Consider the following 12,998-nt stretch of genomic DNA (forward strand, 5'->3'; position numbering starts at 1 on the left):
ACTCCCCACCCCTTTCGGCGACACTGGGGGGGGAGGAGGAGAGGGGGGCCTGGGCTGTCACGCCTCCCCACACCGCCTCTCTCGCTGTTCTGCCCCCCGGGGCGAAAGGGGCACCGGCGGGGGGGCCGCTGTGTGGGGCTGGCGGCGGGGCTTGGGGCCTGGGGCTGAGGTGGGCCCGGGGCGCCGCGCTGGTTCAGTGGCGGGTCAGGCTGGAGCTCTGAGGCGGCGGGGCGTCAGGCCGCCGCTGCTGCTCCTCCTCCTCGGCCCGGTCCCTCCTCTCCCTCCTCGGCCGCTCTCCTCCCTCCTCCTCGCCCAGGACCATTTCAAAATGGCCGGTAAGTGGCTTTCGCTCCTGCTGCTTCTTCGTGCGGGGTGTGAGGCGCGCAAGGGCTCTCTCTGGTTTATGTCGTTTTTTAAATTATTATTCTTTTTATTATTATTATTGTCGTGTGCCTTGTCTTTTTTCCTTAAAAACACACATCAGAGGGTGCTTAAGCGCGGCGCAAGCGTCGGCCCTCTTTTGCTGGCTTGTTTGCGGATGATGATGATCGTGTATATTTATTTATTTTTAAAATGTATATATATATATTTCCGACTCCTCTCCAAGGGAAAGAAAACGCACCAACCCCCTGTGTCTTCTCTCTCTCTCTCTTTCTTTCTTCTCTCTCTTTCTCCATCTCTCTCTTTTGTTTTTGTTTGTAGGGATCCCTTTGTATTTTGTGGATTTGCAGGATGACTTAGATGATTGTGAGTACGGTAACTGTTTTCATTTTGGTTTTTTTTTTTAAGAAAAGGGGGGGAAGTAGGAATGAAATCGCCACGTATTTTTATTATCTTCCTTTTGAAAGGTCCCTTATCTTCCTCCTCACGTCCTTCCCAAGATTATGGGTATGGGGGGGAAGGATGGCAAAGATGGTGATTTCCCGGCCCCTGGGACACCCCCACTTCCAACCCCCGGCTTTCACCGTTAAGGGGATTTGTTATTTTTAGAAGAAAGAATAAAATGCATTTTATAATAGGGAGCTTTGATTTGATTCTGCTTACTACGATCCGAAGTAAGTGCCTTGGTTAGACCACATTGGCGGAGACAATGTAGTAGTTCTGACAGGTAGACTGTCAAGCGTGTTTCTGTTTTGTTCTGACCACTCAGAGGAGATGCAGATTTTTATTTTATTTTTTGCTTTAATTATAAGGCTGTTAAAGAATATTTTTAAATATATGCATATATTTAAGACATGGTGAGAGTTTGGCAGAATATTGATAGGGGAGGAGATGCAGCCTCCCCTCCCCCCTTTTAATGGCTGGTTAAAAAGTGGAGTTGGTGGTTGTTGTTTTTGCTGTTTATGGAAACAAATGACTCAGAATTTTATTTTATTTTTACCATACTCTGTTAAAATATTTAGCATTTAGTGTGTATGGTGGTGATTGTGAACATATTAGGATTTCCAGATGAGATGGGGGGGGGGAGTACACATTCATTCAGGTCAGCATAAGCTTATCATGTGCCAAATAAGCAACATCATTGGTGTATTTAAGAAAACAAAGCTGTGTGCTCACCTGGATATGTTAGCATTGTAAAATGCCTGACAGAAAAAAAAATGCAGTAGGAAAAATATTAGAAGAAAACATCCAGCTGCAGCTGTCATTTGAAGGAGCTGTTCTTTGGTGAATGCAAACCTAGCATAGCTTTGTTCCATCTTGTTTTGCAGAAACCTCAGTTGGGCAATGTATAGTCTAGATTTTTGTAAGGACACTTATTGCTTAGGTAAATCAGCAGACGTGATACAAGGATGCATGTGCAGATAGCTCTGAGCTTTGCATTGTTCACTTTGTTTCCATTTGCACATGACTTTTGTTCAGAAATAGCTAGTCCTTGAGATTATCGTGCTTCCTTATTGATCATGCTGAATTCTGGAAAGCTTTCCTGTATGCTGTACAAAAGCAGGGACCAAAGGGGATAAAAAACTTCCTAAACATAACTCATTGACCACCCAGTGTGGCTGGGGCAACCCAGACAGTTGGGCAGAGTATAAATAATAAAATGAAAAGAAAAGAAATTGACTTCCTGGTACTGAAACTTGACAGAGGTAATGAATAATGGTAATCTGCAAACCCTCCAGGACTAGGAGCATTTCTAGCACTTTAAAAAAGCACACAGGACAGGCTAGAAGTTTAATGCTAATGTTCCCTAATAACTGATTCTTACATGAGAGCTGGTCAACACATGGATAGTCTCTAGGCAGCTTTGGTATGGAAATAATACACATTACAGTATGTGGGAAAGTCATGTACTGAGCTGCTTCATTACATGACTAGGAAGACATGGTGTCAAATTTTGGCTGTCAGGAAATTTAATGTCAAGTCCTTCATCTAAGCCTACCTCATAGGGTTGCTGTGGGGATAAAATGTTGAATGCCCCAAGCACTCAGTCCTCAGCTCCTTAGGATAATAAAAGCTATAGTTTCTACTTGATGGTAGTTATGTGAGAATCCACTCTTTATGAGTCGTTTTAGAGTCAGATTTGTTGAGGTGACTATGACCTTTAATTATCGCATTGTAACATTCATGCATTTTACGTTTGTCATGCAATATGATGCTTTCAAATGACAGTATTTCCACTGCATGCAATTTGAGTCTTGAGCCATATGCGCTGTCGCTCTATTAAAATTGTTAATCAATTAATTGTGTGAGTTTTAGATGAGGAAGTAATTAATCAGTTACGTGCCACATTGATTCCACCCCTTGTGCCTACATCTGGTCTTAGATAGGGGAGAAGGTAGCAAATATTGAAATAAGACTGCTTAAGTGCTAGGTAGGTATGTAAAGAGTATGAAGCCCTACTGGGAACAAGATGGTGATGGTTGACCCCCATCGCTGGAACTACAAACAATTGCTGTTACTGAGGTCTGTCTCCATCCTTAGGCCAAACACATAGGTAGAAAATGGGGATGAAGAGAAATTTGGCAATTGTACATTAGCAGAGCTGAAAATTAATGTTTGGTGGTGTGCTAGATAAAAAGTCATCACAAGCCAAATTAAGTAGCTTTACCTAGCATTTAGAGGGGACGTTCTCTTGGGGAATCTCATATTTGTGGTAATACAGTAATAATAATTTTATTATTTGTACCCCACCCATATGACTGGGTTGCCTCAGCCACTTTGGACAGTATGAGTCGTTTTAGAGTGACTACATTCAGTATCTTTCAAGTCTCACAAAAAGTCAAGGTATCTGTGATAGATGATAATAAAATTTCCAGATTCCATCTTAAAAGATAGCAACCAACTCTGCCAGCCCCCAACTGCCCTGGTTTATCATCCAGCCTGATGAAGAGTTATAGAGAACTTGAAAGACAGCACACTATTTTGTGATATTTTGGTTTTGCCTAATAAAGATTTTGGAACTTGTTTTGTAGGCCAGCATGGTGGCGCTGTGGGTTAAACCACAGAGCCTAGGACTTGCTGATCAGAAGGTCGGTGATTCGAATCCCCGTGACGGGGTGAGCTCCCATCGCTCGGTCCCTGCTCCTGCCAACCTAGCAGTTTGAAAGCATGTCAAAGTGCCAGTAGATAAATAGGTACCACTCCGGTGGGAAGGTAAACGGTGTTTCCGTGTGCTGCTCTGGTTCGCCAGAAGCGGCTTAGTCATTCTGGCCACGTGACCTGGAAGCTGTACGCCGGCTCCCTCGGAAAATAAAGCGAGATGAGTGCCGCAACCCCAGAGTCGGTCACGACTGGACCTAATGGTCAGGGGTCCCTTTACCTTTATGGCTATCTTTACTTTTTGTATGTATTGGATTGCATTCTGTGTCGTTTTCACCATTGCAGGAAGTTGGCCTAGATAAACCTTGGGGTCCCTTGCAACTTCATAATTCCTTAATTTCTTTTTAATGTGCTTGTTGTCTTGTCCAAAATTGCCAGCTCTTAGTCATTTGGAAGGAGAACTTGATTGTGAATTTTTTTTTATTCTTCTTGTTTCCATTTATATTGACATACTTACTTACAGCAGAAAAGCTGCCAACTCTAGCTATTTTCATGAGAGTCTTGTGACTTGAAAAGTAAAAATAGTAGAAATCCTGGCTCGTGTTTGTTTCAGTAGAAATTATATCCCCTAGTTACAGTCAAAAACTTGACTTCAATGTGCCACAGCCATCAAATTTGAAGTGCTAAAAAGAACCTATCATTTGTTTGTAACATCAGTTTGTAACTTTATTAGATGGATACTGAAAGAACTTCTAAATGCAATCTCGGAATCTCTGTTTGCAATTTTGGGAAATTCTTGGAGAACAGGTGAAGTTCCATGAGATTGAAAGCAGACAAGTGTTCCCATCTTCAAGGTGGGATGTGTGAAGGATGCAGGCAACTGCTGACTAGACTGTGTGACATTGATACCTGAAAAGGTTCCTGAGTGAATCATTTAAGTAGTTAGTCTGCTAACATTTGGTTGCTATGATTACAAAACACTACCAGGGGTTTCTCAAGAATACGTCACAACATACCAAGCTTATTAAAAATAAATAAATTGTTACTAGCTTGCTAGACAAGGGAATGCTGTGGATGAAATATTAGCAAGGTTTTCAATGAAGCCCAATATGATACTCTTGCTGGCAAGCTGGTAAAATCTGGATTAGCTGATGTACAGTTAGATGGATTTGTAGCTAGATGAGAACTACAGGTAACTGACCATTGAGTGTACTGTATAAGCAAAATCCCTGAAATGGGTCCCCTATTGCCATATTGAGAATTGAGACTAGGAGGTCACTTACTTGCCACCTATTGAGTTCAGATTTGCTAGACATGGGCTGCGGATGCTTTAGGGAAGGGATGGACTGACGCAGCCCTTGAAGCTTCTGAGGGTTCTACCAAATGTTAACCAAGATAAGGTAAAAAGCTTTTCATTTGTAAGAAAAAGGGGGTGCTTTCTCTTTTTAAGATATATCTAGGCTTTAAATCTTGTGTTGGATTTTCTGCATAATACCCTGGCAATGCATACACATATATGTTCTGTAGCCATGCAGTGCTTATGATTTGAGGGCATCAGTTTTATTTATAGATCCTGTTTATTCATTTTTGAGACAAAAACACTATGTGTTTTTAGGAGATAGGGTTTTGAACTGCATGACCAAATGGGTGTCTTTTTAATTTCATGATTATGTGGCACGGTCACAAAGCAGTCAAATCCATATAGCATATGCAAGTGTGTAGGAACTATTTGAGCTTTTTATAGTTCCAATTTACTGGTACAAATTTGTTTTCTGCTCAGCATAAGAACCAGCTTGCATGACCTTTGTTATGGTGGCTGTGCAGTGAAGCCACAAGTTGCTATAATGTTCAGTGGAAGAATTTACACTTCTGCATGCCAGTAACAGTTTGGGTATCTCTTTGTTGCAGGGCTCAGTGGACAAGATGATGATGATGATTATACTATTATTAATTAAATTTGTATACCACCCTTCATCTGTAGATCTGAGGCCAGATCACAGCATAAAAATACAAGATAGTAACAAGATTACTAATTTGTTTACTTCTAAATACACAAAAATGAACTTTCTTTCTGACTGGTTCCAGATGTCTCGAAAAAAGTCATGCAGTGCAATCATGTGCACATTTATTCTGAAATACAGTATGTCCCACTGTATTCAGTTCGGCTTACTCCCAGATAAGACTGTATAGAATTGGGGCAGGAAAGATTTTTTTATCCCAAGAGAGCACTCAGTTCATTACAGTTCTTATTTTGCTCTAATGCGCCTTGTTCCTGCATATCTGTCATATTTGTAAATGTTACCATCATTCAGCCAGTATTTTAAAAAGGTTGCACAAATTCATTTTAGTAAAAGGGAAATTGTCAAAGGTTGATATTCTTCTGATTTAAAATCAGTTAAAACGGTTTACAATCTTGTATTTTTACATTGTTATAACCCACCCCTGGGACCTTCCTGCTTTACCTGCAGCTTCCACCAGCTTAATGTTTGTTTTATTTTTCCTTGTTTCTGGCTGCTTTCACCTGTGCTTTGCTTGCATTTCAATTAAGTTGTGGTCAGTATTGTGGAGCATGGGGTTGATACAGGCAGCACTGTACTGCTGTTTCCTCTTGGAGCGCCTGCCCTCTTTTGCATGATTCCAGCTTACTTTATCAGATGTTAGTAACAAAAGCAGGCTAATTTCCTTTCTTGGGCTGCAGTCATATACTCAATTACCTGGGAGTAAGTCCCATTCAACTCAATTGGACTTACTCCTGACTAGACATGTAGAGAAGGGAAGAAGAACCTCAGGCCTGGGTGCCAAATATGTCCCTTGAGGGCACTCTGCTTGTCCCTTGGGTCTCTCCCAAGCCATGCCCCTCATTAGTCCTGCTATGGACCCTCCTTGGGAGTTTTTAACTAGGAGCGGGTAGCACTGTGGGTTAAACCACAGAGCCTAGGACTTGCCGATCAGAAGGTCGGCGGTTCGAATACCCGTGACGGGGTGAGCTCCCGTTGCTCGGTCCCTGCTCCTGCCAACCTAGCAGTTTGAAAGCACGTCAAAGTGCAAGTTGATAAATAGGTACCGCTCAGGCGGGAAGGTAAACAGCGTTTCCGTGCGCTGTTCTGGTTCGCCAGAAGCAGAACAAGTGGTCATGCTGGCCACATGACTCGGAAGCTGTACGCCGGCTCCCTCGGCCAATAAAGCTAGATGAGCGCCGCAACCCCAGAGTTGGCCACGACTAGACCTAATGGTCAGTGGTCCCTTTACCCTTTACCTTTATCCCTGAACTCTGGTAATACTTCTTGGGGGATAGAGCAGAATGTGTGAGTGTGTACAGAAACAGATTTACTGCACGAAGTTGTTCCATCCACTTTTGCTTCCGGCTGTACTCACTACTAGCATGTGGGCCCGAGAAGATTGCATAGAAGGCTGGGAAAATTTCCTCACCTTTTGCTTAGTGCCTAGGACCGGGGGGGGGGGAAGCTATCCTAAAATGGGACTACATTTGTCACAAGGTTCCCAGATGTTCACCAATATTACTCTTTTTATTTCTTTTTTTTGCAATTTGGCAGTGAGGGGCTAAAAGGTGGGATATACATGTTTTCACATATTTAATAAAAAAGTATTTGTAGACAGCAGCTGTAGCAGCACAGTGAAGCACTAAGGCATCTTCCCTTAGAGATGGATTGAAACTGCCCCTGGTCTGGAGTGCTACCATACTCTCATTTTCTACAAGGACAGAAAGAATGGCTGCAAAGACAGCTGTATTTACCCACTTCTGTATTTCCTTTCCTAGAGTGAAAGAGGAAAGAGTTAGAATGTAGGCAGGAGAGCTACACAGCTCTGCTGTTTTCAGCAGATTGCTGTTGCTGGTTGCATTTGCTCTTTGCTTTCAGAGGCGCTTCCCCTAGCTGCATGGAGGTACCGGTACATAGTTTTGGCAAGCCTTCAGTACTGAAGGGTGGCAGGGGAAACCAAAACAGTTCTGCAGGATTTGTATGTTAGATTCTGGTTTTTCAGATGCGACATATGCCTGTTCTCTCCTCCCCACACCCAGATTTCTCCATTCTTTCTTTAAGGAAAATTAACATCTAAGGTAGCTTTCACCTTGATCAGCCATTTTGGCAACATAGTTTGCAAAGATGCTTAGCTACTGCATTTCACTCCTTTGTCCTGAGACATTATGGCAAAATCTCTGCTTTTCCTTCATAATTTTGCCAACTAACAGCTTTTCCACTTTGTGCCTGCTTTGAAAAAGGTGACTCATTATCTTTCTTTTTTTTTAAATCACATTGCAGTGGCTATATCATACCTATCTCTAGTGATTGTATTGGCTTCTCTCACATACAACATACATTTCTGGCTTTCAGATCTCTTACTCATCTGGTCCACCCATCCTGTTGGCTCCTATTTAAAATAAGAAATTGGGTTGGGTAAAATTGGTTTCCAACTTCTTAGGTTAGTTTCAAGGCATTAATTGTGTGCAGCTAGTTAAAACATGAGGTAGGTGTGGGAAATATTTTCGTTATCTAACACTGTTTCTTGGCCTAATGTGGGAGTTGTATTTAAATAGTTCAGTTCCTCATTTTGTAACCAGTTGCAGCCTTTGTATATCACCTAACAGATGTATATCTTTAAAGATCTGAAACCTTTCCATTGCATCTAAGTATTCTTATCTGTCTGCCATTGTGAGAGAATGCATAGGCAGACATACTCATACATTCCAAACAGCATAGCATATCCCTCTTGTTTGGGAATTGCAATAGAGCACACTGGCTGGTACATCTGCATCTGGAACTCATTTTTAACTCTCCAGAGATGACAAAACAAGCACCTTATTTATTGCATAGTTAACCAAGTATAATTGGCTAGTTTTGCCTTTTACAACGTGCACCTTTTTTTTGGTCATATGCAATAGAGATGTTTAAGTAATAATCATTTCAATAGCAGCAGGAAACACACTCTTCCCTTCGTTCCATACTTCAATTGACAGTTTTCCCTCCCCTACCCATAAATCAAAGCAAGAATCATGACATTTGCCTTTGTGAAAACTTCTAATGCAATTACAATAAGCAAACTAAGTTATACAAGAGGGTAGTGGTTGATCGGTTACAAACAAATTTTAAATATGGAGACCAGCAAGCAGAAACCTATTGTTAAAAATGTCAGCTTGAAGCTTTTCCCAAATGCAACTGCCCGACCAGCTTCAGATGCCCTGTTCCCTATCCCATTATTAATTGAGGTTTGGGTGGTATAAAGAGCAAGGCCTTTTCAGTGGTGGCACTGAAATTTGGGAATGCCCTCACTGATTAGATGTATCAGGCTTCCTCTCTTCCATCATTTAGTTGGCTTCTGACCATTTATTTTACACAGGTTTTCAATGTTTGCTATTTAGTTTGTATTGGCCAAAGCATTTTTTATTTTTTATTTTTTGCATTAGTTGTGGATTTTGAAATTGTGTGTTTGATCTCTCCCCCCCCCCATTTATTGCTTTGTTTGTATCTTTCATAAGCTTCTTTGGAAATACATAAATAATCACAAGTTTGCTTGAGTAGGGGAGTTTCTCAGACAGAAATATACTGGTCAGACAGAGGATCCTTTAAGTGAGGAAGTGATAGCCTAAAATGTGATCAGATAAATTCCTGGGTCAAATTTCACTTTAGCCAGGAGTTTATTACGGTGCCTTATGCAAACCATTATCTCCAGTCCACACCTGCTGTATGGAAATAAAAATTCTGCCTTTTCTTACAGGTTTGTTGTAAGGATAGCTGAGGTTGTATATAAACTCCACCGAACAGTCAAAAAGTACTATGCAAATACTGTTCTTAGCTGTTATAGTTCAAATCTGATTTGTAAATCGGTGTTCATGAATAAGCAGTGTTAGGAGCTGAGATATGAAAGCTAGGAGCTAAATGGCACCTTAAACCTAGGTTATGGGAGCAACAACGGAATGTCTAGGCGTGCTTTTTTATTAAAAAGAATGCAAAGCTGAAAATGAATGAACTGCAACTAAAATATTATGTTCATTTTTCACATAGTTTAGTCCTTCCCCTTCCCACCCCCCTAATATTTTTAAGAGGTTTCTTCTCCAGTTTTCAGAGAGTAACTGGTAGTGGGAGGGCAGAAAAAGGTCCTCCTTTCCTTCCGCTCTGCAGTTTTAATCTGAAATCTAAGGCACAGTACTGCACCAAGAGCTCAGAAACTGTTTGTGCTAATGAAATTCCCTGTCACAAAATGCGCCTAGAATAATGAGAGTTTCAAACACTGTGAAGAAGCTTTGGATATGTTTGGTCCAAATAAATATATAAAACAGATGTAATAAGATAAATCAGGAGGATATTATGGTATCAGTATATTAGTAACTGAAAATGTATATAGCTTTTAGTGCCTCACTGAACAACTTTTCCAACTGTCTGACTTTAGAGAATCCCAAATTGCGTGTTGACCTCTTTATTTCCAAGTTCATTCCAGTCTTACCAAGCCAGTCTCTACACTAATAAGAGCTAGTTACAGCATGTGAATTCCTTAAAAGTTTTATCACAAATCTCATTAGTTTAGGCTTTAAGAAGTGCCAAAGGTTGTGAAAATTGGCAACCTTGTTATTTTTTGTGGATTAGATTTAAAGACTTAAGGTTTCCCCACTAGAAATATTTGGTGCTGATAATTTGATGCTGATAACTTATTTTTTTCGTTGCTTACATGCTACTTTTCTTCCCTTCAAGTTGGGTTTGAAGACTATGGACCAGATTGTGATAGCATGAGGATAACTGCATTCTTGGACATTCCAGGACAGGATAACTTGGCTCCGCTTGGACGTCTGGAAAAATATGCTTTTAGTGATAATATATTTAACAGGTAACAGTGCAAATAATTATGCAAATGTTGTCATGTTCATTTCTCTCTCCTTTTCATAGATGTTCAGTGCAGGTAATATTCTTATTATAGAATTTAATCACATATATTTTTAAGAATAATATTGTGTTGTATTAATGTAGTATATTCAGTGTTTCTGTTCAGTAGGTTGAACTCCCCACATTCTTAGAATGGGGTAGCAAGCTTCTGCCACCAACCGCTGTCCTCAAACAATTTTTCTTTCTCCACATCCCAGTCTGACTTCATTCTCTTCCTTTTAATTTCTTCTTTTTAGCTGTTTCCCTGTAATTTGCTTTTTATTTACCGTATTTTTCGCTCTATAACACGCACCCGACCATAACACGCACATAGTTTTTAGAGGAGGAAAACAAGAAAAAAAATATTCTAAACGAAACAGCGGATGTATGATTTTTGTGGTTCATGCTGTGGCCACAGACATGTGATCTGACAGTGAGTTTGGGGTAGCCCAGTGCAAAAATCCTGAGGATCCATGTGGATCCATGCTTTGTAACCACGTTTTTGCACCACTGCAGCCCCAGGCAACAGTGGGTGTGTGATTTTTTTTGGTGCAAGCTGTAGCCATGGACATGCTATGTGATCTGATGGTGAATTTGGGGTGACCCAGTGCAAAAATCCTGAGGATCCATGTGGATCCGTGCTTTGTAACCACGTTTTAAGTGGGGAGGGAAAGAAAAGCACTCAAGGGACAAGGAACACGCGTGGGGTGGGTGGAGAAGGATGCTGTTAATAATGCAGAAGAGGGGTATAAGAGGAGAAGGCTCCTCTCCTCTCCCGCTTTGCTCCTTTAAAGCAAGCAGGCTCTCTGTCCCTCTCTCCTCCCCACTCAATGGCTCTTCTCCCGCTTTGCTGTTTCAAAGCAAGCCACGGAGAAGGGAAGGATGGGGAACCATGGATCCTCTGCTCACGACTGCAGCAGATCCCCCCACCATTTGTAGGCATTCGCTCCATAACACGCACAGACATTTCCCCTTACTTTCTAGGAGGAAAAAAGTGAGTGTTATGGTGCAAAAAATACGGTACTTTGTAAATTGTATGCATTGCTTGATTGTAAAGAAAAAACCTTCAGATAAGTGGGGAGGTAAAACCTTAATTAAATCCATAAGCGCCTCCCCCCCCCCCCGGACTTCTGCTATCTTGGTACGTTGTGCCCACCAACCAATAGCCTTCTTTTTTAAAAAAATAGCTAAGCGGATGTACCCCTCTGGCACTCATGCAATTTGAACTCTGATCCCTTGGTATAATTTGTTTAGCTTTTTGAACAGCGTAGCTTCATATGTTTTCTCTGGTCAGAGTGGGCCAGAAGCGGAGAAGGGAATCATGGCAAAGGGGAAGATGCAGTGGATGAAGCCACATTCCCATTCTCTAGGGTTGCCATATTTCAAAAAGTGAAAATCCAGACACCAAAGTTTCTGAGCTTTTTTTTCTTCTTTAAGCGATTTCTGCCCAGACATATGGTAACCCTACCATTCTCCAAACTCCAGTAGTACCAGAGCAAAGCACCAGCCACAACAAGATGTTTTAAGACGTAATTATAGGTTATACTTAGTACAACCCTATGACATGTTTTCATATTTTTCTGAACAGTGAACATTGTGGCCAACTTTTGCTTCTGTTATGTAAATCTCCAAGCTGTACTATGTTGCATTACATTGTAAATATTTAAAAAGTCACCTTACGTCAGTAGACCACCCACACATGGAACTGATCAGATTCCGCTGTTTTATATTGCTCACAATGCTTGGGTTACATATTTCTTCTTATTATTTTTAAAAACATTGCCTTTACAGGCAAATCATTGCCAGGGGTCTACTTGATGTCTTTCGAGATTTCAGTCACAATGAAGAAGATTACTTGACAGTAATGGCAATAGTGGTCCGACTGGCTGAAGATACAGGTGAGAGTTCCAGTTCTTTCTTGATATACTATTGCATGTGGTTGTTTCATGGTCCATCTAGATCAGCCAGGTTTAGACTGCCAGTGGCTCTCTGGAGTTGTGAACAGGAAACTCTCAGAGCTCTACTTGAAGATAGCTGGATTGAATCTATGAGCTTCTGCATGTGAAGTATGTTCTTTAGTTCACTTTGCTAAAAATGAATTTATTGTCCTGTGCCACTATTAAGTTCTGTAATTCCAAAAGATTTTGCTGCTTATATAGAAGTTGCTATATTCAAATGCATGACATTCTGTTCATTGAATGCCTATGTTTACCACCTTCAAATCAACTAATATTGTTACTTTACTCTCTAAATCCCCAGAGCCTACTGTACGGACAGAATTAATGGAGCAGATACCACCCATTGCTATTTTTCTACAGGAGAGTAGACCAAACTTTCCTACCTCCTTTTCTGAATACCTTATGCCTATTGTGGTGAGATATCTCACAGATCCAAATAACCAGGTAAAAAAATTCTGGACTTAAGATTGTTATCCAGTGTAATAACAATGCCTTCAATTGGAGACCCTTAATTAGACAGTGGCAAACTGTGATTTAACAAGAATGAGCTGTGGTGAGCCTTAGTCTCATACGCTCCCCTGGCATCCTCCACTATAGCAGTGAGGAGCAGTTTGAAAGCTTTAGCTTTTGTTTTAGATTAAATAATTTATTGTGACATCCAAACCTGGACAAACTGTGGTTAATCTTA

At 41.0% G+C, this 12,998-nt stretch overlaps 1 protein-coding gene across 2 annotated transcripts in view; it reads left to right on the forward strand.

Annotated features, from left to right (window-relative positions):
* The first annotated feature begins 37 nt into the window (after positions 1 to 37).
* Positions 38 to 12,998, forward strand: part of LOC310708703 (serine/threonine-protein phosphatase 4 regulatory subunit 1-like) — a 43,832-nt gene continuing 30,871 nt past the window's right edge. The window contains exons 1-5 of one of the 2 annotated variants that reach the window (XM_083507368.1): positions 113 to 335; positions 703 to 747; positions 10,185 to 10,317; positions 12,144 to 12,250; positions 12,612 to 12,754. In XM_083507368.1, coding sequence (XP_083363494.1) covers positions 329 to 335; positions 703 to 747; positions 10,185 to 10,317; positions 12,144 to 12,250; positions 12,612 to 12,754 — 435 coding nt within the window. In that variant the 5' untranslated portion in view covers positions 113 to 328. Of the gene's footprint in view, positions 336 to 702; positions 748 to 10,184; positions 10,318 to 12,143; positions 12,251 to 12,611; positions 12,755 to 12,998 lie in introns of both variants that reach the window. The other variant, XM_083507369.1, reaches the window with a different exon arrangement.

Source organism: Podarcis liolepis (assembly GCF_965112155.1).
Source record: "Podarcis liolepis genome assembly, chromosome: 6".
Classification (NCBI taxonomy): domain Eukaryota; kingdom Metazoa; phylum Chordata; class Lepidosauria; order Squamata; family Lacertidae; genus Podarcis; species Podarcis liolepis.